This window comes from Notechis scutatus, chromosome 3 (assembly GCF_049901735.1).
Source record: "Notechis scutatus isolate UNSWTSFEM ecotype Mainland chromosome 3, rNotScu1.2, whole genome shotgun sequence".
Lineage (NCBI taxonomy): Eukaryota > Metazoa > Chordata > Lepidosauria > Squamata > Elapidae > Notechis > Notechis scutatus.
Genome location: NC_142011.1, coordinates 80066842 through 80093866, shown reverse-complemented (window position 1 = coordinate 80093866; position 27025 = coordinate 80066842). Strand labels below are relative to the sequence as shown.

General features: G+C 37.3%; 1 protein-coding gene and 1 long non-coding RNA gene across 2 annotated transcripts in view; both read left to right on the top strand.

The window, feature by feature from the left end:
* The window catches only part of LOC113416334 (uncharacterized), an 87417-nt gene extending 73482 nt beyond the window's left edge, over positions 1 to 13935 (top strand). Inside the window, exon 5 of the long non-coding RNA XR_015748627.1 lies at positions 13784 to 13935. This is a non-coding gene — a long non-coding RNA (uncharacterized LOC113416334). The remainder of the gene's footprint in view (positions 1 to 13783) is intronic.
* A 4567-nt stretch (positions 13936 to 18502) lies between these two features.
* DDAH1 (dimethylarginine dimethylaminohydrolase 1) overlaps positions 18503 to 27025 on the top strand; it is a 67230-nt gene continuing 58707 nt past the window's right edge. The window contains exon 1 of the mRNA XM_026674154.2: positions 18503 to 19019. Coding sequence (XP_026529939.1) covers positions 18714 to 19019 — 306 coding nt within the window. The 5' untranslated portion in view covers positions 18503 to 18713. The remainder of the gene's footprint in view (positions 19020 to 27025) is intronic.

Here is a 27025-nt window from a genome sequence, read left to right as displayed (position 1 = left end):
CCTAATCCAAAAAGAAACCCCAACCAAAATCCAAGACAGAGAACAAGAGAACGGCAAAGCCCTCCTCCCATATATAAAAGGCACTACAGACAAAATCAGCAAGATCCTCCAAAAACACAACATTAAAACAGCATTCTGCACAAACAGAAAAATATCCACCATCCTAAGAAACCCTAAAGACAAAATCGAGTTAGAAAACCAAGGAGTATATGAAATCCCCTGCACTGCCTGCCTCACCACATACATTGGACAAACTAACAGAAGAATAAGTGCACACGTTGAAGAACATAAGAACTCAATCAAAAAGAAGAACCAACCTCTTCCCTGGTCCAACACCTCAAAGCCACAGGACATGAGATTGACTTTAAAAATACCAGAACTATCGCCAAAACTGAACACCACAGCAGCAGAATAATCAGAGAAGCCATAGAGATAGAAAACGCCCACACAGCATGAATAAAAGAGATGACACCTCCCGCTTACCAGCCATTTGGAAACCCGCCCTCATGAACAGACGAGTACCCAACATGATAAATGACACCAGACCCACACCCATGAGGGCCACACAAGATGCCACCACCACACTTCCACGTAAAAATCAGACTCACACCCACACAGAAGATGAGACACGACCACAGACCAGAAGCCGCACTGCAGCTGCATCACTACCCACTTCAAACTCCTCTGAACCATACATGAAGCGAACTGACCCCCACCATGAAGATGTGGCACGACCACGAACTCGAAGCCAAACGAACACAGACCCAGACCCCAAACTCAAAGCCATATTAAAAACCCAAAATGCTACATCATAGCCACCCGCTCAGGACATCACATCAGAAAACTCAAGAAATTACACCTCAAGAACTCAAGAAGTCACAACACAGCAAATGACCCAGGATATCACAGCACAAGACCAAGGATACCACAGCAATAAATCTCACAAGGTCATCACACAACCCATTACCCAGGCTGTTACTACACAGGAGGCTAATCGAAAAGAGATCAAAACACAAACGACCCAGGAGATTACAACGCAAGACCCAGGATACCACAACAAAAGAACTCACAAGCCCATCACACAACCCATTACCCAAGCCGTTAAAACACAAGAGGCTAACGACCCAGGAGATGACAGCACAAGATCCAGGATATCTCTACAACAAAAGGCCATTACACAGCCCATTATACCAACATCAACTCCATCAACCAATCAAGAGGCTGCAGCACAGCCAACCAGCCCAGCACACCATCCCCCACCACTTGTATATATAGAGAGATGGCAGCTCCGGTCACACACTGCTTGCACTGGCACTAAGCCGAAAGCACCAGCCTGAAGATGGCGAGTGGGACCTCGCCGAACGTTGCCTAGATACTTTGAATCTTACGCGGGAGAAAACCCGAATAACCAAAGATCCACATACAAATACCCGCGAGAACCTCAGAAAACGTATATATATATATATATATAATCTATATCTATATCTATATCTATATCTACATCTACATCTACATCTACATCTACATCTACATCTACATCTACATCTACATCTATATCTATCTATCTATCTATCTATCATCTATCTATATATATATCTATATATATATATATATATATATATATTCACATAATATATGTGTGTGTGTGTGAATGTGTGTGAGTGTGTGTGAATGTGTGTGTGTGTGTGTGTTTTGAAGCCCAGAGCCTTATTGATAGAGAACCAGAACAACTGTGTAATGAACTTAAAGAAGTTGTTAAGGATGAAAAGAAAATGCCAAAGAAGGCCAATAATGGGGTGCCAAAGACAAAAAAAGACAGAAAGGAATTCAATAAGAGTTTCAGGCAGAATAGAAGAGAGAGAAAAAAGATTGTGCTAATGACATCAGATAGAACCTTAGAATTGGCAGTGATGATATGAAAGTGGGGGAAAGCTTCTGGTTTTTAAGAGCAACCATCAACAGTAAAAAAGCGGTCAAGAAATATGCCATAGACTAACACCTGGTAAAACAGCGATGAAGAGCTTGGAAAAAATGTTCAAAAACTGTGATGTGTCTATATCTACAAAGATCAGAATAGTGCAACCAACGGTACTCTCTGTGATAATTTATAGAACCAAAAGTTACTTTGAATGGGAAAAGTAGGAAATATATTGAAGCTTTGATATTGGAGCAAGTTCCTGAAAATGTCATGAGCTGCCAAGAAAACAAAGAATTATTGAACAATTCAGCTCAGAGTTTTCTTTCAAGGAACAAATGACCAGGCTCAAATTATCCTACTTTGGGCTCATTATGTGAAGAACTAGTTTTCTGGAGAAGGCACTAATGATAGAAAAAGTGGAAGAAAGATTGGAAGACTTGAAGGACCTAGTTAAGGTCAGATTGTCTTCTCTCAATCTCTCTGTATAGTCACTGAAGGCTGAGACTGACTTGGTGGCATATAATCAATCAATTGATAGATCAATATTTTTACAGAGAACTGCTTAATTTTAAAATTCAAGGACAGTCAATAATAAGTTTAGATTTATAAGTAATGAGTAAAATGAAGTTTTCCAATAATACATTTTTGTGCCCCACACCAGCTCAATCCAGTCATTTTATATTAGAGAGTTTTCCTATTGTTATTTGATCTATATTTTAATATGTGTATGTTGACATCTTCTGCACTGATAAATACAGTATATACATAGTTTTTTCAGTTTAGATTCTATCCACAAAGAATAATATGAGGATTGTAAAAGCTTTGAAATTTTGGGAATTGTAAGAACATTTGCCATGTAAGAAATTTTAGAAACCTACTATTTTCTGTCACAAGTTTTTTTACCTATTTTTTTCCTTCAATGATATATTTTTAAAATTCTAGAAGTTTCCTCAACATTATTAAGACTAATGTTTTGAATTTAGATAATTCAGTTTATGCTGCTTGTTTGCAGCAGCTAAACCAGTACGAAATAAAAAATGATATATTTATCTTCATCTACAATACATGAGCAACAAAATTAAGTGACAAGTTTTGTAATCCCTAGACACAAAGGAAAATACATTTTGCCTTAACTTGCTTTTTACGATGTTTATTTTTTTATTTGCAGGGCATCCATTTAAACAATGGGAAAAATTTCTGGGCTTGGGAGATTTATGAGCTGCAGAAGTTTTTCCCTTCTTAATGTAGCTATAGAATTTCCACCAAATGGATGTTTATGTCCTGATTTAACTCATCTGGGCTGTTATCTTTATGAAGATGTTGGGGATATGGCAGCAAATCAAGCCAGAAACAAATAGTCAAAAATGCCTAAATAAATTTAGAGAAAGTTTGTCTTTTAACACAATGTTTTTTGTAGAGTTCGGCAAACTGGCTCCTGAATGGCCAGACTAGCATGCATTCACATGGCTGCAGAAGAAGCAGTATCAGATCACAGGAAGTGGGGGGGGAGAAGTTACTAAATTAAATAGGAAAGTATAAGGAGAGGGGGGAAAAGGAGGAAAAAGGTAGGTCAGTGGAGGGGCTCCGCCAGTAGCCTTTGTACACGCTTTGAACCATATTTGTTTGAGAAGCAGCTGCCAAGGTTTTAGGGTTAGCAAGCAACTCATGGCTCAGCAAGTGCTCTCTTGGGCATGCACCAGAAACCCAAGCATGCGCAATGTTGCAGAGAACCCTTTTTGTTTGGAATTTAGTGTCAGGCATCGCGTCAGATCTTCCCGAGCCCTGGTCATCCCCATGTGTTCCCATGCAGCTGATTTCAAGTTGGCCTGCGGTAGGACTCAAGTCTGCCAAGCCCCATTTCTCCTAAGATGATGGATAAAGGCAACAGTACAGGAAGGATGGCTGGAAGGGGTGCTGCTGCCCCTGTGAACCCCTCAGAGCTAGCTGGGATGAGATTCAGCTCCCGCCCAAGGGTTTATCCCTTGTGTTTGGCCAACAGCTGCGGCAACATGCCTTCCTAAAAGGTCCAAGCAGCTGTGCTCAATAAAAGGACCCAAAAATGCCTGGGCTCCGATACTTCTATTAGCCCACATTATTCACACAGTAGAGGCTGTTCCTTTATCTTACTAGGAAGGTGGTTTTTCTCTAGTTCTCATTTCTGTTGCCTGCGGTCCTCCCAAAAAAGGATAATTTCTGGTTTTCTTGTCAAATGGGACTGCGCACTACACAGTGCAGTACATACATGCTGGGTAAAGCCCACTTAGTAGACAGACAAAGAATTAGGATTTTGAGGAGGGTCAAAGTGGATCCTGGGCACTGTGCTGCAATGGAGAAACAGGAAATGGAGCGGCGGGTGTGAGGGAAGGAGGAGGAGCAGGGAGAAGAAAGAGAGAAAGCAGCCTTCTCCTTGTCTTGGGCCGGTCGCTCCGTTTCGTGTTTCTCCCTTGCAAAGCAGTGCCCAGGGTCCACTTTAGCAGCAGGGGGGGGGTTTCGGGGATGGTCAATCCCCATTCATCGCAGAGAACCGGTTGTTAAATTATTTGAATCCCACCACTGAGTACATTGTATATTCCTCTTAGTTGGAGGGTGGCAGGCAAAATGCATCAATTTCCAAGAGAAATTTAAAGTTGAATTCAGTCAGAATGGATTACTTAAGTAGTACGTGGAATAAAGCAGAAAAGAAGGAATAGTTGATAAATGAATGTAGATGAATGTCTGAAACAAGAACATTGAGATGGCTTGGTCATATAGCGCAGTGGTGGCTAACCTTTTTGGACTCCTGTGCCAAAAATTGTGCACACGTGTGCACTCGCGTGCCAGCACCCAGAAGGCAATGTGCATGCTCCCCCCACTCCCCCTGCGCATATGTGCACAATCCCCCCGCCACCCCCTTACCTGCACTGAGCCTCCCAGCTGATTTTCGGTTCGTTTGAGGCCTTTTTCGGCCTCCCAGAGGCTGGAGGAAAATTTCTACAGCCTTTGCAGTTCAAAAAATAGGCACATTTCATCACTTCTGGTATTTCCGGAAATACAGGAAGTGATGAAACGGGCCTATTTTTCAGCCCACAAAGGCTTTCCTCAAGCCTCTGGGAGGCCGAAAAAGGCCTCAAACAGGCCAAAAATCAGCTGTGAGGTGTGCACATGTGCTGTGAGGTAAGTTTGCCTGCAGCTCATGTGCCAGCACAAGTGGCTCTGCATGCCATCTATAGCACGTGTGCCATAGGTTCGCCATCACATATATAGAGAGAACAAATGAATTAAAACAAACATATAAAGTCAGAGAGAACGGCTTGAGAAGAAAGTAAAAATGAGAAAGTCATTGTTGGGTGGATTTGGGTAGATTCTGAAAAAAGAGACATGTAAGACATTTAAAGAAGCAAAATACTGTACAATGTATGGATTAACGCACAGATGTGGTAGAATCAAGTGTGTTTATAAGGAGAGAAAGGTACAGAAAGATACAATAAGCTGAGTTGGTGTAAACCAGATTTAGTTATATTTTCTTTTAAGTTACTTCATATTATTCTTTTGTGTATTACTCTTTTTCCTGGACTTTGCTTGACCCAGCTTATCCTGAAACACACAACAGTATGAAAGTCATGTGTGTCCCACAGTTTTTTATATGAAAAAAGAATATAAAGTATGGTCTCTGTCAGTTGTTGTTAATCATTTCCATTTATGCTATTATAATTATTTTGACCAAACAGCAAATAACATTTTGAATAGCTCGCTGCATTTTGCAAAGTAGTTAATTTATCAAACCACTTTGAAGATGAAGACTACTGAATGATCAAAAATATTTGTAATGCAGATTAGAATCATTGTAAAAAAAATACTATGTACAAAGAAAACTAAATATTTAGATTTCAGGAAAATCTTACATTTCTTGTATTTAAACTGCTTGCCAGATACATTTTACATGTCTTTTTAAAAAATTCACATACTATTTAGCTGAAAATGTATTCTGTTCAAACAATTTCTGATATATACATTTCTGAAACATAGATTTTAAGGACATTACAGCAGAATTTGTAGAATTGGGAATTTAATATTGATTTAGGCCATTTATACTTACCCAGACCACACAGAAATATCATAAACATATTGCTCCTGTTTGCATTTCATGAGCTTTGAATTTCACTGTTTATATTTTTTGTCTACACATGCACAGTTATATCCATACAATTATATATATACAGTATATTTAAGCCAGTTAAATAGCCCATGACCATGTTAGTAGATGAAGCAATTCATTTAGCTTCATTTCTATCAGATAAAATACTTTATACAGGAATATATCATGAATAACTTTGTACACCTGGGATATACCTTAATTTTTCATGTCCCTGAAACAATGTATTTTCTACTTTGTAAGTTTTGCTAACATAATATGCTTTTAGCTGCTTCTTAAGTATTGTATTTAGAGGGCACAGCACTCAATCTCTTTCAGGGAATATTACCAAAATGAGAGATTTCCATAATAGAATAAGTAATAGTTTGTGTACAAGAGGTTTAGATTCACACTATAAAATAAGTCTGCAAAACAAAATACAACACATTTACTGGTAAATAATTTAAACCATACAGCCATGCAAATTTGATAGCTCATTACAGTGCCCAAACTCTTTATTTTCTTTTTCGTGAATTGTCTGGTTTTTCAGACAGAGGTTGTGCTATGCATCAGAGAATATATATAATAAGAACAGAATGATCAGAAACAAGGAAAGGCGGGGGCGCAATCTAGATAATCAAGCTGCTTTTTCTAACTGCAAAATACCTTAGAATAAGCCATTCTATCTGGCAGCGCATACAGGAATATAAAATATGTATAGCATGTTTGCCAATCTTGGCTTAGCTTTTACTTTATTTGTAAAACTACACAAATCATTAAAAAAACAACCAGAAATGATACAGACGTGCATTTATTTCCTATGTTTTCAGCTTAGGATGGATTGATATGAGCAAGTACATTAACAACATATAAAATACATTACTAACATAAAGTTAATTAACACAAAATTCAGCCTATAGTAAGTGTTATAGTAATGATATGCTAGAGACAATACGTGAGAAGGGAACTCTCTGGCCAGTGTTGAAGTCAGCTAGAAGAAGGAACCCACATCTTCCTTATGGTATAAAAAGACAGCTGTCCAAACTTTGTCCAAACAACTTTGTCAATTTTTTGTTGTTGTCTAATCAGGGTCTTTGCTGAAGAGTGATAATAAGAGCAATTGTCTTAACTTCTATCCACAGAGGATGGGTCATTATTTAAGTAATCAGATAGGTACTTTTACAGGTAGTTCTTACTTAACAAGCAGTTGCTTAGCTATTATTTGAAGTTAGTGACAGACCTTCCCAAGTTCCAATGGCTGTACCCCCCCCCCCCAGTCATGTGGTTACACTTTGCCATTTGCAGCACCGCACAATCACATAATTGTGATTTTTGGCATTTTTTGCTGGTTTCCACTGTTTCTTTCTAGTTTCCAGCAAAAAAAAAATGCCCATTGGGGAAAATGGATTTCCTTAATGATCTCTGTATTAGTTTAATGGCTGCCCCATTCATGTAACATATATTGCCAAACAGTCATAAACTTGGGATATGGTCACTTGCATAACGATTGCCACAACTTTTGATCAGAATTCCAGACTCAGTTCTGGTCACACATCAAGGACTTCCTGTAATTCAAAGAAATAAAACTAATCAGTAAAAATATAATCTAAATATTAATAGATGCTTTAAAAATGAAAGAAAAAAATATTGTGATATGGTGCAGTAAGAAGAAAATGCATGTGACCACGTAACAGAGCATTCTACTCTGCTTGGTTCTTAAGAGTCTTGAGAGGACCCATGACATGGAAAACATTATTAAAAGTAATGACTGGAGAAATAAGAGGTTCTACTTAAGAAAGAGAAATTAAGAAGCTGTGGAAAAAAGAAGTGAACTCCACAAAATTTTGTGGGGAATTACTAAGTTAAGTGGTTGTTGCTTCCAAATTTGAGTTAAATTATTAGTATGTCAACTATGGCAAAGCCCTGCTTCTTGAAATTAACTAGAGGTTGTATAGTGCCCATAGATACATTAAAAGCTTCTAGTTTTGGAATAATTTGACATGAAGATAAAATAGAAGAACTAACAGCCCATAAACCCAGAACCCATGGCTCAGATTTATTCATAAGTTGCTATTCAATCCAAAATCTAAAATGACCTTATCTCATATGATGGAAAAATATAAACATTATTAAAGAGGATGTAACAAGGGAAAATATATAATCTATCTTCTATTAAAAACAAATTTATTTCAGTTAAATATATAATAACTTTGTAGTACTTGGATCTTGATCGAATTATCCACCTGGCAAGTTTTGCAAACCTCCAGCAACTGGCATAATTTATTACAAAGACATTCGGAAGTCACTTTTAGCATAGGAGCCAAACTTACTTGCTTTAACACAAGAATGCCCCCACTTACTTAAAGGCATTGGATCTGATCCAAACTTAATGGGTTATGATTCTGTGCAACTTCTAACCTGAATTGTGATTGATTGATTGATGAATTGATTGATTGCAAGTCAGTATTGACTCTTAGCAGTTGCATTTTCTGCATCAGTGATCCCCTGGGGCATGGCCCACTATCGGGCTGTGGCCTATTCAGAACCCGGCCACTTGAGAAGCGGGCCGGCACACATGCACATATGTGCAGCTTGACTCGCACAAGTGGTGGGCCAGCATGCACCTGCAGGCAACTGCAAGTTGAGCTCCGTGGCATGTGTGCGTGTACCAGCCCACCACTTGTGCAAGTCAAGCTGCAAACTAGCCCGCCACTCACACAGTCAAGTTCCCCTCCTCTACCAGCCAGGTTGCCAAGCTGCAAAGGTTGAAAACTGCTGTTCTATATGATGATCTGTCTCTAACCTGGTCCTTCAAATCTTTTAACAGTGCGCCATTTGCCTTGTAACTGAATTTGTCCATCTTGCTCCTGGTTATCCTATAGCTGCTAGCATACCAATTTGAGGTTAGAATCTCCTTCTGAGTTAAGAGTTGTTTTGGAAGACTTTCCTTGTTTTTCCATGTCTGTTCATGTCTTCAATGTCTTTACAGAGGTCATTATAATACTGCTTCATGTCTCTTCTAAGAAAGTCATTGAAAGTTTCTTAAGTTCCTTCCTGCAATTTTTATCTTTTTTTGGCTTTGACTTCTATTCTCTTCATGGCAGTTTCTACAATTTATTCTGACATCCAATTTGACTTTGTCTGTTTCTTCATCTTTGGGAGTCTCTTTTCACATTCATACTTTTCATATGGATAGAGATTTTATCCATACAATTTTTTTTGTAAAGATATAACTTTTAACTGCATTATTTTGTTGTATTTATTTCTATTTTTATTTGCTTGCTTGATGTACTACATATATATTCATTATTCACACACACATAAACATTATGCATACAGTATATCTATTTACAAAGTATACATATATAATTATTTTTGCAAAGATATACATTTTAACTATATTTTCATCTTATTTTTATATGCCCTGAATTTCCTATGATGGCTTTTGTGTGCTTATTTCATCATGTTTTATTATCCTTTGCTTTTTCATATTTTATATTTCTATACCCATTTTATGTACTATTACTTTATGATGGTATTTGGCAATAATTGTTTGTTTACTAAAAGAAAATCATAATGTCATTTTCATAGAAGAAGGGATTCAGTTGTAATAGATTAATTGTTCCAATAAATAGAAGCTAGACTTTTAAAAAATTAATTAAAAGTCAGTTTCCTAATAAAGCAGATGCTTTTTAATCTTTCAAAAAAATTATCCTGTAGGAATATGGAACCAAACAGAAAAAATTGGCTATGTTAGCTCAAGTGTGTCAGAAATATGATAGAGTGTTCCACAGTAACAGGAAAATATGCTAATATGTCAGATGTTTCAAAGTGCAATGAAAGAAGAAAGCTACTGTTACTGTTATCTGTAATTATCTCACAAATTATTAATTATATTTAATGAGATAAGACTTTTTCTCCTTTCGTTCCATACAAATAAAGGGGAACAGCAATTTTCACACCCCAAATTAGGCCACACCCACAGAACCGGTTGTTAAGAAATGTGAATCCCACCCCTGGCTGTAGGAGTAGTGATGGAACAGGCCACCTGCTTAAGACCACCCAAGGTCTCCCCAATGCACTGAAATACTTCATGCTCTCTACAATTTCTTTCTTCCCCACTCAGCCTGCTGCACTGGGTCACTTCCCTTGTGAAGATCTAGCAAGCAGTCTTCTCCCCAGCCTCTCAGCCTTGTGCGCCCCTCTGTAGTTCCATTTAGGCCTGTGCAGGACTCGCCCAGCACTTTGCAGGCCAAAATGGAGCTCCTGAGGGGTGATCCACCTTTCCAATGCTCCATTCAGGCCCTATCACATTGCAGGCGGAAATGGAGCTCTCCTTGGGTAAATGAAAGAGGCCTCTGGAGGCCCAAATGGACCATCGGAGGGGTGGATCCATTCCTCCGAATCTCCATTTTGGCCAGCAACATGCAGGACAAATGTTGCAGAGCCTCTGTGGTTGTTCATAATGGCGAACAGCTGCCATGATTCTGCAAGATTCTTAGTTCCAGGACTTGTTCGTAAATGCTAGGGGATGCTTACCATGTAACTTCAAATGTTCACTAAGGGAACACTTGTAACCCAGGCATTACCTGTAGTAGAATTCTAGTCGTTCAATGACTCTTTTGGTAACCATCAATATTAATAACAACAATAACAAAAAGGGTTTTTTGCAATGCTTTTGCTATTTATAAATAAGTAGTTTTAGATTATATAAAAGAAACGGCAGCTTGACTGGAACTTTGTGGTAAACAGTCTTTCCCACATAAGCCCACTGTGCTGTGACCCTGCCTGTATGCTGCTTTAAAATTCTTGCCTGAATTTTGGACAAAAATCTAACCAGCCTTAGATCATTTCTGGAGCTGTTTTGTCACTCTGGTCTATCAGAAAGAATACTTTCATGTTTTCATTTCCTAAGCAGAAATTTTACACTTTGCAACATCTTGATGTTACAGATTTATGACTGCAATAAATACCTTGTGTGTGTAATTGGCAAGCACAAAACACATAGATGCTTCCAAGTCTCACGTAGTTCATCTTTCAGGGAAATCAGCAACTTAAAATGAGAATCTGTACCTTTGTAAGAAAGAATTATGGGTACAGTATATACTGACATTAAAAAAAAGAAATTGACATCTGATTGCTTCAATTAAAAACTGCTCATGCTTTTATCCTTCAAAGAAAAAGAATAGGTTGAATTGTAAAATATGCTAAGTAAACATTAATATTAGATCCGGTTACTCATGATGATTTTCAGGAAGTTGCCTCTCTTTGTCCAACTCTAACACTGTAGATGTAATTGCTTATATCAGTTAATTGAATGGTGAGTGATTTATGCCCAAACTTTCTCAGCTTGTCTTAAATAACTTGGACATAATGCTACTTTTACAATATGCCTCATAGAATGAAGAAGATGGCTCCTCTTTGGACATCTTGAGCCAATAAAAAATTCTGGATGAATTTATTCTATTGAAATTCTGCATAAAGAGTAGGAAGCAATGGATTAAACAGAACTCTATTAACCCCTGAGGTATTGCTGTCTCAGCAAGACTAAATAGCTAATGTTGAGTTAATGGTCAAACTTCAGTCCATTTCTAAGCGGGTGGATAATAAATTACAAGTATGGAATCTGGCATATATGGGCTCCAGGGACATCTTATAAAAAGCATGGGAGTTCAGATTTCAAAGCTTGGTGCATATATATACATATTGTTATTTTGCATTAAATTGTAATTCAACCCTTAGAAGAAAAAGATCAATGTATTGATAAAACTCATTATACTTTACAAACTGAATTTATGAGTATGGGGGACTCAGAAGTAATTAAAAAATAATTAATATGTATGGTCTGCTGAACAATACATGAAAGAAATTTCATTGCTAGCTGATTTTAAACAAGAAAAATGAACAGTTACAGATTGAAAACAAGAGGCAATCTGCCACAGATATTTGTACCTGTAATTATTACATTCAGATTTCTAGTACTAGAGATCATCTTTTACAACTTTCAAGACAAGCAATCTCATTAAAACTGTATGAACATAAAATTATGATCTACTCATATCTCTCTTTATATTCACAGAAAGATTTGTATTTTGGTACCTATACTTGAAAGAAATTAGATACTTAAATATATGTTCTGTTTCACTCTTGAAGCTATAAGATCAAAAGATTTGCAAACCCCTTTTCTGCTCTGGAATTTTAACATGCATTGTGCTTTTCTAATGAGTAATAGCCATGAGTTTACAAGCTACTTTCGTGTTTTCTTCCCAGGGTTTGAGTGGTGAGAGATGGGTGTACAGTAGCCTAAGCCAAAAAAAAATTCCATCTTATATTTTAAGCTATTTTTTATCAACAATGCTTACTACAGTAAAAATGGCTGTCTTACTGGGAAACTAACCTTGAAATATTTTATCTACATGACAATCCAGTACTTCAAATAGTCAGTTGTGATGTAAATGGATTCCAATAAAAAATAAATTAAGGGACCAATCCGCAACAAGTTGGAAAAATAACAGCATTAAGCATCAAACAATACATTTGAAGCCTAGAATAAGGGAAACCTATAATAGTGACTACTCAAATACAGCATGGGGTACAACCATTCTGTTTATTAACAGTTTTAAAATTGATATGCAGTTTGAGGTTGATTAGTCTAGAAATCCAAAATTATGAATATAGGTAGTCCTTGACTTATGACAGTCATTTAATGCAGCAATCTCCAACCTTTTTGGCACCAGGGACCAGTTTTGTAGAAGATAAATTTTCCACCGACTGGTGGAGAAAGAGGAGGAGGAAGACAACGCAACCTAGATCCCTCACATACGCAGTTTACAGAAGGTTTGTGCTTTGGTTGATGTTCTTTCTCCTCATCAAGATTATTCCTACAGTCCATTATAGTCAGAATGACAGAGTTATATGAATACTGCAATGGAAAAAGTATATTATTTTTGGGATAATAAATACCTCTAATTACAGTGCTAATTAACTTTTATTGCCCCATTAAGAACATTCCTGAAACATATCATGGCTGTTTATCTAAACTATATTCTGCAAACTATCAACATATAATCTGAAATATTTTAACTTAATCCAAGCTTTTCAATTAGATAGGAGTGCTTCAAAAACCTTCCCCCCCCCCCAAAAAAATGGAGAGCAATAGAATTGTATGTATTGAAAAGCAACAATTAACGATTATAAGAAATTAAAAAGAAAAAAGCAAATCTACTATAAGTTTTGTATTTTAATTCTGGAGTAAAAAATTAGAATATCCAGTTTTAGAGACTCAATAGGTACAAATTTTAACATATGTGAAATATACTTCTGATTTAAAAATAAAATTCATTTCTCAGAAAATACTACTTGTTAATTGAATCCTCCAGGGTTGTTGTTTTGTCATGGTCAAGTTATCTTAATCATTGTCATGTATTTAGGTTTTCATTCTTCATTGTATAAGCACTATATTTTTTAGATATTATTGTTTTTTGTATTGCACTATTTTAATTTTAAAAGCTTGTTTTTTGTAGCAATATGAAATTTCAAACTGACATAACTAATAAAAAGCTCATTAAAGAAATATTTCTTACAATAAAGGTTGAAATAACAATTTTGTTGTATCTAATCTTCTATCTAATCTTGTTAGAATTACTGAATCACATTTCATTTACTAAGTATGGATCCAAATTGTAAAATATAATTTAATTTTCTTTAAAGTGCTAATATTGCAACAGCAATTTACAGTATTTCTATGTTTGCAGGAAAAATGAATCAAACTTATGAGGAAAGTCATACTGTTAACCTGAATTGTTGGTGGATGACCATGTGAGGAAGGTCACACTGTTGACCTGAATTTTTGGTGTCAGCAAGGTGATTCAGCATTCTGTCAATAGGAAACTGCCCATTTGATAGCTCCAAGGGAAACACTGCAAGACTGATATGGGAGATCTCTTCTGAATCAACAGTTGACCTAAATGTTAACTGGATCAGCTTGTCAACTGTGGTGGCAACTCCATCACTTCATGAAGATATCAGAGTGTATGCATGGAAAAGGTTTCATCCTAGAGGAGCGTAGTAGCAAGAGAGTTCTTCTGAATATTCAAACAGCATCCAACAATGGGTTATTTGAATAAAAGAATGTCTTAGTTACTGAAAGCATACATTTAAAATGATACATTGGTAACACTTCCTATTCCTAAAGAAAATGTGAGTTCTTTGTAACAACTCCATTCTTCTGGAATACTTCTAGGATTAGAACAGCTCCCAACCTTTTACAGTTCAGGAAGGCTACTAACACCTGGTTGATTCAAGAGGTCTTCAGAAACTAAAGTAGATTTGGACCCCAGCAGTTTATGGTTGCCTTATGTATATATTGTTAAATGATTGTTAGGGTTGGAGTGTACCCCATATAGAGTCTCTGTAGTTAAAGTAGCTTTTAAGGCCAGTCAGTTGAGGGCAGAGGGGTGAGGGGAAGGTCAGGCAGCATCCAGCAGGCCTATATACTTTTTATTATACATGTTTAGATACACGTTTTGGCAAAATGGTTTCTTTTAAAACTTATTACATTTGAAAGGAAAGCCAATAATGACACTATTTCAGAAACAAGTGTTGGAAGAATGTCCATCTGGGTTCAGTTCCAAGTGGGGAGATAGACACTGGAAACATGGAGGCTGCTTGGAAGGATGGTTTAATGGTGAACAGGACCACGTGGGTTTGAAGTCCTGGGTAACTGACCACATGGATTGGAGAGTGAGTGTTATTTATACCCTCTCTTAGGCTTTGACTTTGAGCTTCCTGTTCCTTTGGCAAAGGCATGTATCCTATTGGTTGCTGTAGGGGTCATGTGTAAATCCTAGAAGTTTGAGAAGTTTGGTTGAACTGTGCTGAGTGATGTAATGTAGGGGCTTGGTTGTGCCAGGTGGTAAGCTCTGCTGCTAGATGGGTAGAGGGCTAATCCTAATGTCCTGAGGGTCATGTCTTAATCCCATCAGCCTGAAGTCTTGTGGATAGGCTGGCCCAATCTTTTGTCTTGTAGATAAGCTAGCACAAAAATATCTGCTGGGAGCAGGGAACTGGGGCTGAATTTCTGTCTCCAAGAGCATGTTTCTCAATTTCTCATCCAAGGAAATATAATATTCTGCCTTTTTAATATTTCCTAAAATATTTCATTCTTCTAAGAGGGGTGGGTGCTAACTTTCTTCATAAGAATGCACCAATAAGCATTTTTACTATCATTTCAGAGTGGATATGTATTACTTAAAATAGATGTAATATGCTCCTTTATAGACTCTTGCCTCTGTTTCTCACCACAACATAAAACCTTCTCAATTTCTGTTTATGGAGCCAAAATAAATTTAGCAGCCATGCATCTTTGCAGTCAATGAAGCTGAACATTATTGACCCTGCTGTTCTACTTCAGAACTCATCCACAAAGAAAGAAATGAACATTTCTTTTTGGTTCTGCTTTTGCCTTAGGTCAGATGACAATTCCAGTCCTGTGACTTGGATCCAAGTATATAACACGTATAAAACTCTTGTTGTCATGACCTTTAACTGGGTGAAACAGTGCATCATAAGGCAGCAATTTTTCAACCAATGTGACTCAGATGGGCTAATGTACAGAATATGTCTAAAATCCAAGATTAATTATTCCCAAGAAACATTCCCATTATTTGGGAATGTTGTGGCTACTTTAGTGTTACTGGCTAGTGCTGCAGTCACATGATTTTTCAATGTTCAATGTGAACTTTCCCAGCCAGTCTTGCAATCCCTCCCTCCTTCTTTCCCTCACCCAACTGGAAATAATTAACTTATCATGTTGGTTCTTAAAGAAGCAACAATTTTAAGGTTCATGAAGAAAGGCCTAGATATTTTTTATTGCTTTATATGCCCCTTCTCTGGCACACAAACATATACATGTATTTATATACCATCTTTGTTCAGGGACTCAGTACATAGTGCTTCATCCTCCTATATTTATTCAGAACAACCCTGTAAGGGGCTGCAGATGGAGTAGAAACTGCACTTATCTAGTGTCAATCAAACGTATCAGCCAGTATACCTTAGTTTTTGCCCATCCTGCTTCAGTTTTTCCTACTCGAAATTGAAGAAAACACCCCTTCTTTGGCTATCAGAGATCAGATAGATTGGACTTGCTTTAGCCCTCAGAAAGTTACATGATCCTAATTTTAAACTTTCTCTGACAGCTTCGTACAATTCAGTGGAGAAGTCGGCAGGGATTCTAAACTGTTCTGAGTTGAGAATGCCAATGTGCAGCACTGTGTGTTTTTTTAAAAATAAATATTGTCAGCATAATTACCCCATGTGAAAAGAGAGGGGGAAGTCATGATCAAGAGATAACACTAAATGTCAGGATGTGTGAGAGAGAATTCATAAACAAAAGGCTAAATAGATACAACCAGACAACCCGTGATCCACTGGGTTATCCTTTCAAAGATATTTCCTTACTTAAATAAACAGAATGACCACAGGCAGATTGCTATTGCTTGGTTCTAAACCAAAAACAATAGCAATTTGCCCATGGACTTTCAGTTTCTCTGTTTATGTAAGGAAATACCTCTGAAAGGATGACTCAGTGGGTTACGGGTTGTCTAATTAGATCTCATCTTGCAATGCATGTTCCTCCTTAGTCTTTTCTTGTGAAGATCAGAATCATGGCTTTTCATGCACCAAAAATTTCTTATAAACAAGAAAGGGGCAATCTTTTGATGGGAGAATTATCATTGGGAGGTGGGAGGGTTGAAGTCCATGGTGGTTCAAGTGGCAGCACAAAATCTGCAGAGGTGAGATCTGAATTTACTTCCCTTTATTGTGACAGGGGTGTTTAAACCATTTTTAAAATTTATTTTACACATCACTTTTTGTGCGCATCCTGCCATTGTTGAGGAATGAACTATATGAAAATATCCATGTAAGTTAATCTTATGTGTTCATTTGAAGTATATCCAGAAAAGATAAAAAGTTAATCTAAAGAGTTGAAGAGTATGATGCCATAATGGACAATAAAAAAAACAAAAACCTAGTAACTTTGTTTTCCAGTAAATCGAAGCAGGGAAGTGCAAAATTCTGTAGTCTAGTTTTCTTTGATACATATTGATCTAGAGGAGAACATGATCTATATTCACTTACAGAAAACTATAGAATAAAAAGCCTTCTCTGGAATGGCAATTTTTAACTTTCAAAATTTAAATAAAAAATCCAGAATTTACCAATACAGATTAAGTCTGAAATGTACATGTAATAATTTGGAAATTGAACTATGGAACCTAATGGGATGTATATGTGAATATGGGTACATGGGTAAAATGCTCAATTGTTACAGTGTAAGGAAAGGAAAGGAAACAAAGACAATTTAATTACAACATAACAATTTATGAGTGACTGAATAGTAAACAGAGTATAAAAAATATATCAATAGAAATCACCTGGTTTAAATATTGGCAGCATTGATTAAGTTGGTTAAAAGGCTGTTTTTTATCCATTCTATATCCAAATGTAGCATATGTTAAATTATTTTTATTCTTCACAAGTTATTAAGACAATCTGGACACATTCCAGTTCACTTTCAGCAGGTTCCCACCATCCCCCAATTAAAAAGCCCCACAAAGCACAAATCTGTAAAGTGTGATTACCAGAAGGAACAAGTGTGATATTTGTACACACGCTTTCCTTCAAACTATCTTTAGTACCATGCAGGAAGGAGAGTACGCAATCTCTTTTTAGCCTAAACTGCTATGCTGAGGAAGAACTTAATATGCATTTGAAAGTCCCAAATGTGCTTTCGCAGGAGACAACTGGACTTTCTTGGTTTTTGAAGATATTTCACTTCTCATCCAAGAAGCTTCTTCAGCTGTGACTGGATAGTGGAGAAAGGAAGGATTTATATTCCTTGCAGACAGCTGGTCATTTGCACTCTTTTAGAGGGTCCTTGAAGCACTTTCAGGTTTATCTGTATCTTGGACGGATCTTGTTTATCTTGGATAAACCTCCAAATGCTTCAACGACCCTCTAAAAGGATGCAAATGACCAGCTGTCTGCAAGGAATATAAATCCTTCCATTCCCCACCATCCAGTCAGAGCTGAAAAAGTTTCTTGGATGAGAAGCAAAACGTCTTCAAAGAAAACAACAAAGTCCAGTTGCCTCCTGAAAAAGCACCTTTGGCACAACCATGACCTGGATGACTGAGAATCTCTACAGACTTTTAATGCGTTTGAAAGCTATACTTCTTGTCCCTCCATCAGGGCGAGCCCAGGCATCGCATCTGCCACCGATGGGCCACCGAACAGGGATGCAATTAAACAATCAGCATGTTTCTCCAAGGCTATAAAATCGGTGCGAGGTAATTTCGGTCAGTTTGAACCAACCAGGTATCTCAACCCAAATAACCGGCCAATGGACGCTTCTTTGAACACAGAGCATGATGTAGGTACTATATAGCAAGGCGTGGCCAATCCACAGCCACTCCGGCTTCTCGCGACCACCTCCTCCTGTTGGGAGGGAAGGGAGGCCATTTCAACTGGCTCCGGGAAGAGTGGGGGACGCTTGGCAGCAAGCTGCTCTTCCTTACGGCGGTGCCGGGCAGCGCGCGGAGCCAGACACGCAAGGGCGGGTTGTGGTGTTTCTCCCCGGTCGGCTTGGGTTTCCCGGTTGAATCCTCCTGTTTTGCGAACATGGCAGGGTTGAGCGGCGGCCCCTTCAGCTTCGGGCGGTGCAGCCACGCCGTGGTGCGGGCGCTGCCGGAGTCGCTGTGCCAGCAGGCGCTGAGGCGGGAGAAGGCGAAAGAGGTGGACTTCGCGCGCGCCGAGCGGGAGCATCAGCTCTACGTGGGGGTGCTGAAGAACAAGCTGGGGCTGCAGGTGTTGGAGCTGCCCGGCGACGAGAGCTTGCCCGACTGTGTCTTTGTGGAAGATGTGGTCGTGGTGTGCGAAGAGACGGCTCTCCTCACGCGCCCGGGGGCGCCCAGCAGGAGGAAAGAGGTAGCGTTGGGCAGGCGGGGTGAGGGCTGGGGGACAAGAAGCGGGTGGGCGCTTCCGAGGTTGGTTGGCGGCAGGAGGAGGGGAGGGGGGTCCTCCTTTCTGCCTCTCCCTCCCTCACGCAGTTGGGGAAGGTGTTCCGAGCAACTTCCCGCCGTAGAGACGGGAATGCGGGCGCGCAGAGGGGTGCAGGTTGGATGGGGATACGGCGCGGTTAGCAGCACCTCCAGCCGCGTCTTCCCTGCTCCGTTTCCCTCACTGACGGGGACAGTTTGCCTGGAAGGGCTGGAACCCTTCAGGCGAAGTCTGGACTTGAAAGGACGGCTCGCCCCACATTTATAAAGGGCAGGGGCAGCCCCGGAGGCCTCTGTCTGTTGAAAGCCCGACTTCCCCTGCCTCCCCTCCCCCGTTGGCTGGGGAGTGCGGTATTATTGTAAGGCGTGGCAGCTGTGCTAGAAGGCGGTGGAAGGATGCGCGAGAAGCGGGAGAGCGGAAGAGGTGATGGGAAAGCGAAGATGCTCAGAGAAAATGCCATCTCCCCGCCTTGAACAGTTAACCAACCTTCCTCAAGTTAGCGCACTCAAGGCAAACTGGGAGGCCGAGAAAAAGTCTGTCTGCATTAGCCTTTTTCTGTACCTGAACAAGGTTCCAACCTCTGAAGAGAATGCTGAGCCTAGATGAATGGTGTTCTGTTTTAGAAATGTTTACTCTAGTCAGGATCCCCAACCTTTTCACCCCCCCGCCCCCCTCCCCACACCCGCCCGCCCCCCCCCCCCCCGCCCCCCCCCCCCCCCCCCCCCCTTTTTTTTTTTAACCCCCTTCCTTTTTTTCTCCCCCCCCCCTTTTTTCTTCCTTTTTTCCCCCTCCCCCCCCCCCCCCCCCCCCCCCCTGACTCTCTCCTCTTCTTGTTTGCAACCTCCTCCCTCCGTCCCTCCATCCTTATTATCTTAATTAATTTGCAGGGTCAGTTATGCTTTTGTGAGAAACTGGATTCAAATTAAAGTCCAGTAAAAATCTTTTTTTTTTTTTTAAGAAGCGGGATCACACATTATTACAAACGCTAGGAATCTTTGGTAGTAAGTAGATCTGCCTAACAAACACAATGAGAAAACTAGGCGTGGATGTTTGCTGAGATCATACTTCAAATTCTGAGTACGTCCTTTAAAATACAAGTCTTTGAAAGGCCAATAATGGATACTGCACAGGTATAGCCTTAATTAAGGAATAAATTAGGATTTTGTTAAACAATTCATAGCGTATTACTATAAGCTGCTTTAACATTACTACAAATAAAGAGACTTAGGTCAAATTAAAGTACAAAGCTCATAAGTTATTCAAGGGTTATTCTAAGGTAAGTATTTGTAAAATTGCAAACTTAACATGTAAGCCTTGCACAGTTTTGAAAACTTTTGTATACCTTTTTTTTTTGTAACAGAAGTAGGTTTTACCCATCATGGTCAAGTATATATGCCAAATGAGAATAGTAATAACGGCTGAGTTCCTTAACTGAATTATAATTAGCTATGCATAGTTGATTTCCTTGCTCAACTACGTATACAGGAGGTTCTTTCATTTCTTATTCCATTGATTATCTTACATAAACTTTTATTTATTTTTGTAAGCAAAAAGATACACAATGAGAATTCTCTAGTATTGTTGTAGAAATGTCTATTTTCCTGTATTTCTGTTTGTGATACAATGAAGTGGACAATAATCTGAATACTTTAATCTTTATGTGTGTTGCAATACATGCTTCAAAGTTTGCTTTTTCAATCATCTTTGTTAATATTAAATCATTTTATATTTAAATATGTCTCATTTTGTTTCACCTTTTTTCAGCTTGCTGGTATACTGAATGGTCTGTGCTTTTAAGACAGAAATGGACATGTCAGAACCCCCCTGTAATTGGTTCAGGCATACAGAGATAAGCTCAGTGAACTGGAAAATGAAATAAAAGCAGTCAGCACTTTTGGTCATAGCCAAAACAGATTAATAGATAACTAAAAATAAGCTGCTTAAAAATTCAACAGCAAAATAAATGAAATATAGTTGGATGTAGAACAAGAAAAACAAGTGTATAAATAAAACCTAGAAAAGTTAAATGGACAAGTCTCACTGAATTATGATTTCAAATATTAGCAAAATTACTTTGAGTTCTTTATGGCATGTTGCTTCTACTGGTTGCATATTCTATGCTTTGGATGTGATAGTATGTTACAAGAGGCTTAGATGCTAAAAAAAGGAATTAAAGACTTTTGAGTCCAATGTTCATATGTACACATACACACTCATTTACTTTATTCACTTTCACATGCAATGTAAATTCAGTTTGTTTCAAGATCTGTAATCAATATCTATAATCATGTTGTCATATATTTTTATTTAAAAATGGGATACTTTTTGGTAATAATTTTGGTAACTATAGAAACACCTGCAATGTATTGATTCAGTCACTTTAGATATCGAATGGGGCTGTATCTCAATCAGAGTTAATGTTCTGATTTGCCTTCCAATCAGTGGGGATACACAGAACAATGCTTCAAATAGATATTATTTATAAAACACAATAGTTTGGAGTAGATACCTGTCATACCTCTAGAATCTAGATCATATCTATTAATTTATAAAAGTGGAAGAGCCCAACCCGAGATTATGGGCAACATGTAGAAGTCCTTAGATATTTTCCAAAGTGGGCACTGAATTACATTTTATTGAAATAAAAAGTTATTTCAAAATTATTCTTGAATTTTAAATCATATCACTTGTAATTAAGAAGAATTTAGTAGAAATCTAACTTTGAAATTTAAATGTGATTTACAGTTTTCTGGGTTGCACATAAAGTACCTGTTGGAATCACTTAAACCAGCTGCATCTTTTTCTGGGTTTGTTGAATAATTCTGCAGAAAAAGCTATATTTGTTCTCAGCAAGTGCTACGTTTATACTTATGCAAACTCTAAATCATATTTTCAAAGCCAAATCAATGTTATAAATGTTATAATTTTTTTAATACATAACATGTAAATGTGGCTTATTTGCTCATGGATTAATGGTTTTGTCATCTGAGTTAATATTGCCTTAAGCAAATAAGAAGAAAAAATGAAAACCAAAGTAAAATAGAAGAAATTAAATGAGTGATATAGTGATCAGCCTTTTGTATATGTTGCAGAACGTAGTTTATGAATTAGATAATCCTTTGGTTTCTATTTGTGTTCGCTATGTGTCGTAATAACATAATTATACTAATCAGAATGACAAAAATGTCATTCTATAAATTTCAAAATAAACCTAATATCTAGTAAACACACTGTGCTTGTTGCACAGTGGAATATATCAGGATTTTTTTCAAAGGAATATAGACAAACATTTAATAAACCGGTATAAGTGACTATGGTGATCTATTTCTAGTAATCTGCATGTTCAGATCACGCTGGGTTTTGCTGAAACTCTAGAGATCTTTCACTAAATCTGCTGGGCACTATCCCTGATTTTTCATATGTTACTTGATTTTTTCTGTTTGCCCTTCTGGATGCCAGAGTTGAGGCGAAGAAAAAGATGGCCAGTAATTAGCATAAATTACATAGTTAAAGTGAACAAGACAGTCTTATTCAAAGTGTGTTTTTTAAAGACTAACTTTGGGTAAAGCATTGATGGAATGGTCATGTTGACCAAGCGTTCATTGGAAAAAGAGATGGACTTGGACCTAGAAGGCCTTTATCCCGATTCCTGTTAAAATTTGTTTTAAACCAAGGAAACTTGGCAAAAACATTTTGTCCATTTTGCTTTCTGGTCTGTAGAGTGTGGTAATCACCTAATTGACAGGTGAAACCTAACTTGGAAAGCTTTAGAATAGTATGTGTGGAGAATACAGGTTTGCTAATTTGATTTTTTTCTCATTCAGCTCAGAAGTTTATTTGAATGGAGAAGTTGCTCGCTCCATTGTTACAAAGATAAAATGTAATCCTTGGTATTAAGAGTAAATACCTTTAAGAGGAAGAATGGAATATAAACATTGTAAGTAAAATGTTTGAACATCATGCATTCAGGGATTCAGGGGCAAAGTACTAAGAAAAGTTCATCTCATATACAGTATATGTATATTTTTATTGATTTTCATAAAAATACAGTTTTAAATAAATGTTTTTTTAAAAAAAATGTTCAAGAAAGAGAAAAAGTAGAAGTGCAGAAAAGAAACAAGAAAACAAAGATAGAAAAAGAATGACTTCAGACTTTTTTTTGGTACAGATGTGAATAAAGGATATCCATCTGAAGTTTACAATTATCTACATTATTTCCATATGATCAACTTTTCATTTCTTTCAGTTTCTTACAAAAAAATTGAAAAGTGGTTTCCAAATAGAAAAAAAATTAGACAATTTTTTTTCTTTCATCAAGTCTATCGATTTTGCCACCTCCATCAGCTTCACCTTCCATTCTTCCATTGTAAAAAAAAGTAAAGTAAAAGTAAAGGCCTCCCCTTGTCCAGTTGCAAGAAGTTTTGCACAGACAAAACAAAAGAGGCATATACATAAATTGTCCCCCCTTGGAAAGCAGGCACACAATGTACAAACTTTTACAACACTATATTATCCAAATCACTTAGTCTGACATCTGTGGTAATATACTGTATGAAAACATAGTTAACAGGTAAAATCAAGAATGGAATTAAACTTCTAAACCCAATCTGTTAATAATCTGTGTATTGTATTTCACTCAGAGAAAGTCCGCAACACCTTCTGATCTACAATAAGTCATAGGAATCATTGTCCCTGGTCCATCCGTGGTCAAATATCCTCAGTTGAGATATTAAATGGGAATTTTTCTAACAATTGTTCCTCAAAAGTCACCAGTCTCTCTTGTGTATATCTCCACAGCATTTGTTGTACAAAAAAAGTCTTCTATAATAAAAGATAACATATCTTAACATTTGTTTTCTGATTGGGTATAATACAGGGATCCCCAACTCCCAGCCCACGGCCCACTACCAAGCCGTGGTATATTTGGAATTGGATCACGTGAGCAATGGGCTGGTGGGAGCCTGCACATGTGCGTGCCTGCCTGACACTCATGTAAGTTGAGCTGTGCACATATGTGCTAGCCCACCACTTGCATAAGGGTTGTATGCATGCATGTGTGTTCCCACGTGCCGGCCTGCCACTCACGTGGCCCAGGTTTCCTCTTCCCCCACCAGCCGGGCCACCAAGCTGCAAATGTTGGGAACCACTGGTATAATAGATACATTCCCCAATCTTCAATCTTCTTAGAAAACTCAAGTTTACAACTGGTCATTTCTGTCAATTCTGAATCTTTACAATCCATACCTTTTTCAGAGTCCTCTAACCAACTTGTATTTTCCCAGTCAACCTCATCTTCCAGGGCTGCTAGCAGTGGGTTGCATTCCAATCCACCTAGTTGTATTTTTTTTTTTGCAGTGTGGTTACTTATATCTGTTTACCATCTTCTAAGATCATTGTTACTTTATCAAGCTTTTTATCAAAATTTTCAAGTTGAACTTGTAAGCTGGAAATATTCTTTCTGTCCAGTTTTCCCAATAAGCTTTGCCTTGGTATATTGCTTGCATTTTGACTATATTTTAATATAGTAAAATTTTTAGAACTGGAACTTTTGCAGCCTATAAACAGCTTCTCTCAAAGACAGGAAAAGCGCCTTAACAAATTGAGAAAAAAAATAGTGAGAAGAGCTTTCAACAGAAAAAAAGATATTTTTAATCAGCAATTAAGAAAAATTAAGACAGAGTTTTCTTAATAAATTTATAAAATACAAAATCCCTGTAGTGAAAATATGATAGGCAAATCAAAACAGATCTCCTTCACTATGTAGAGTTACCATGGCTTCGACAGGGAAAAGACAGAATTGGTTTATGGCAGCTAATAAAACAATAAAAAGCATAAAAAGAGACACTTTAAGATCCAGAAGGAGGTTAAATTAAGTCAGCATTCAACCAGCAGATTAATGTCTGAAAGGAAAAAACCAAAAAGAAAAAAAAGCATAGTTCATACCAGGAGTTCTTAAAAGGCAGACAGTGGGAAGGAAAAGTTGAAGACTCAATTCTATGTCGAATTGTTATCTTTTAGGTCCTCTTCTTGGGTACTTAAATAACCATATATTTCTTAATATCACTCATTTTCATCCAAATTAAAGACGCTGCGAATTTTAAATCTGGTAATCATAACCACCCTGCTTCTTTAGCATCCTACAGCAGCTTGTGTTTAATTATTGTTTCTTGCTTTGCCAAACAAATTTAGAAATATCTTTTTGCCACTACTTAAATAATACACCAATCGTCAATATATTTATGAAATAGAAATAACATTCATTTTAATAACAGACATTCTTTCCAATGAAGACAATTGCCTTTTTCCCAATCTCAGCATATCTTTTTATACTTCATTGCATACATACATTAACATTGTTATTTTGAAACAACATACATTAGTCAAAGTAACACCCAAATACAGTATTTAACCTTTTCTTAGGTTTAAAACCATATTTCTTCATCAGGTCATCTTGATCTTGTGTACTCCTATTGTTAACCAACATCTTTGTTTACTTTTTATTAATCTTAAAACCATTTAACACACCAAAATCTTTCAATTTTTTCAGGAAAAACTCAATACCTTGTAAAGGATCCTATAAGCAAAAGCTCTCAGCCTAAATATCTCATTTTTAATTTTAAGTCTGTTATCTTCTCAGAGAAAATTTAATCTCTCTAGAAGTTCTAGGACAGTTAGATGCAGAATGAGTCAGACCATTTATCTATTAAGCCTTTTGGATGCCAGGATGTGAAAGCATGTATCAAATTGTATGATAAATATTTATTTGTCTGAAGCTGAAATAAACTTGTTTTTTTTCAGTTTAATATTAGCATAACAATGACAGTAATTACTCAGCTGTAAAAATCAGTATATAAATATGCTTATATCCCCTAATTATATGTATATTTGAAGAAACTAGGGATATAATTCACTTGAGCAGTAGAAATGAAAATTAAAGTAGCCTTAGAAAAAAATGTCTCATCAAGTAATGGAAGCAAAAAGGGTACACCATTTAGACTTTACATGTGATAATCTGTTTTTGGACAATGTAAATTAAAGGGTTGGATCATATGTTTAAAATAGTTTTTTCTATTAAACTTTTTGTTTGCATTTGTTGACATCTTAATTGATCAAAATATGTCAGTATTTAAAATAAATCAGTAATGAGGAATGATTTTTGAGTTACATCAGATAATTGTTTTATTAGATTTATAGCAATGAACCTAAATTCAGACTAGTTTTATGTATCTTTGATGATCATATCATTAGATTCAGTAAGTGATCTATTAATTTTAAATATATTTCAATCTTTTAAGAAATTGGTGGTCTCAGTGAATTGAATTATCAGTCAGGGTATGAATAAGAGCACTGTCAATTCAATATCACACAAACCCAATAATTATGAGGAATAAATTATTGGCATTATAAATATATATGCTAGCCTTACAAGGTAGAATTATGACCATATTAGCTAATTCTGCATTATTGTAAGTTTATATTAAGTGAATCTTGAAAAATCTGAATGTAATTATCTCTCACCCCCTCCTTCACAACTTAAGAAACGAGGGAAGACCTCTTGCAATTGTAATAGCAATAGCCCTTAGACTTATTTACTGCTTCATAGTGCTTTACAGCCCTCTCTAAGCAGTTTACAGTATATTGCCTCCAACAACCTGGGTCCTCATTTTACCAACCTCAGAAGGATGGAAGGCTGAGTCAACCTTGAGCCGGTCAGGATCAAACTACAGGCAGTCGGCAGAGTTATCCTGCAATACTGCATTCTAACCACTGCACCACTCTGACTCTTGCCCCATCCACATCTTTGTTACAGGCTAAACTTTGTTTTATCTGAGGGCTCCTTTGGCAGGTTCTTGTCCCTTCTCCCCAGGTCATTCCCACATGATATTACAAAGTACCTCAAAAATTACTAGATTTCCCTCCCATAGGTTTCCCCT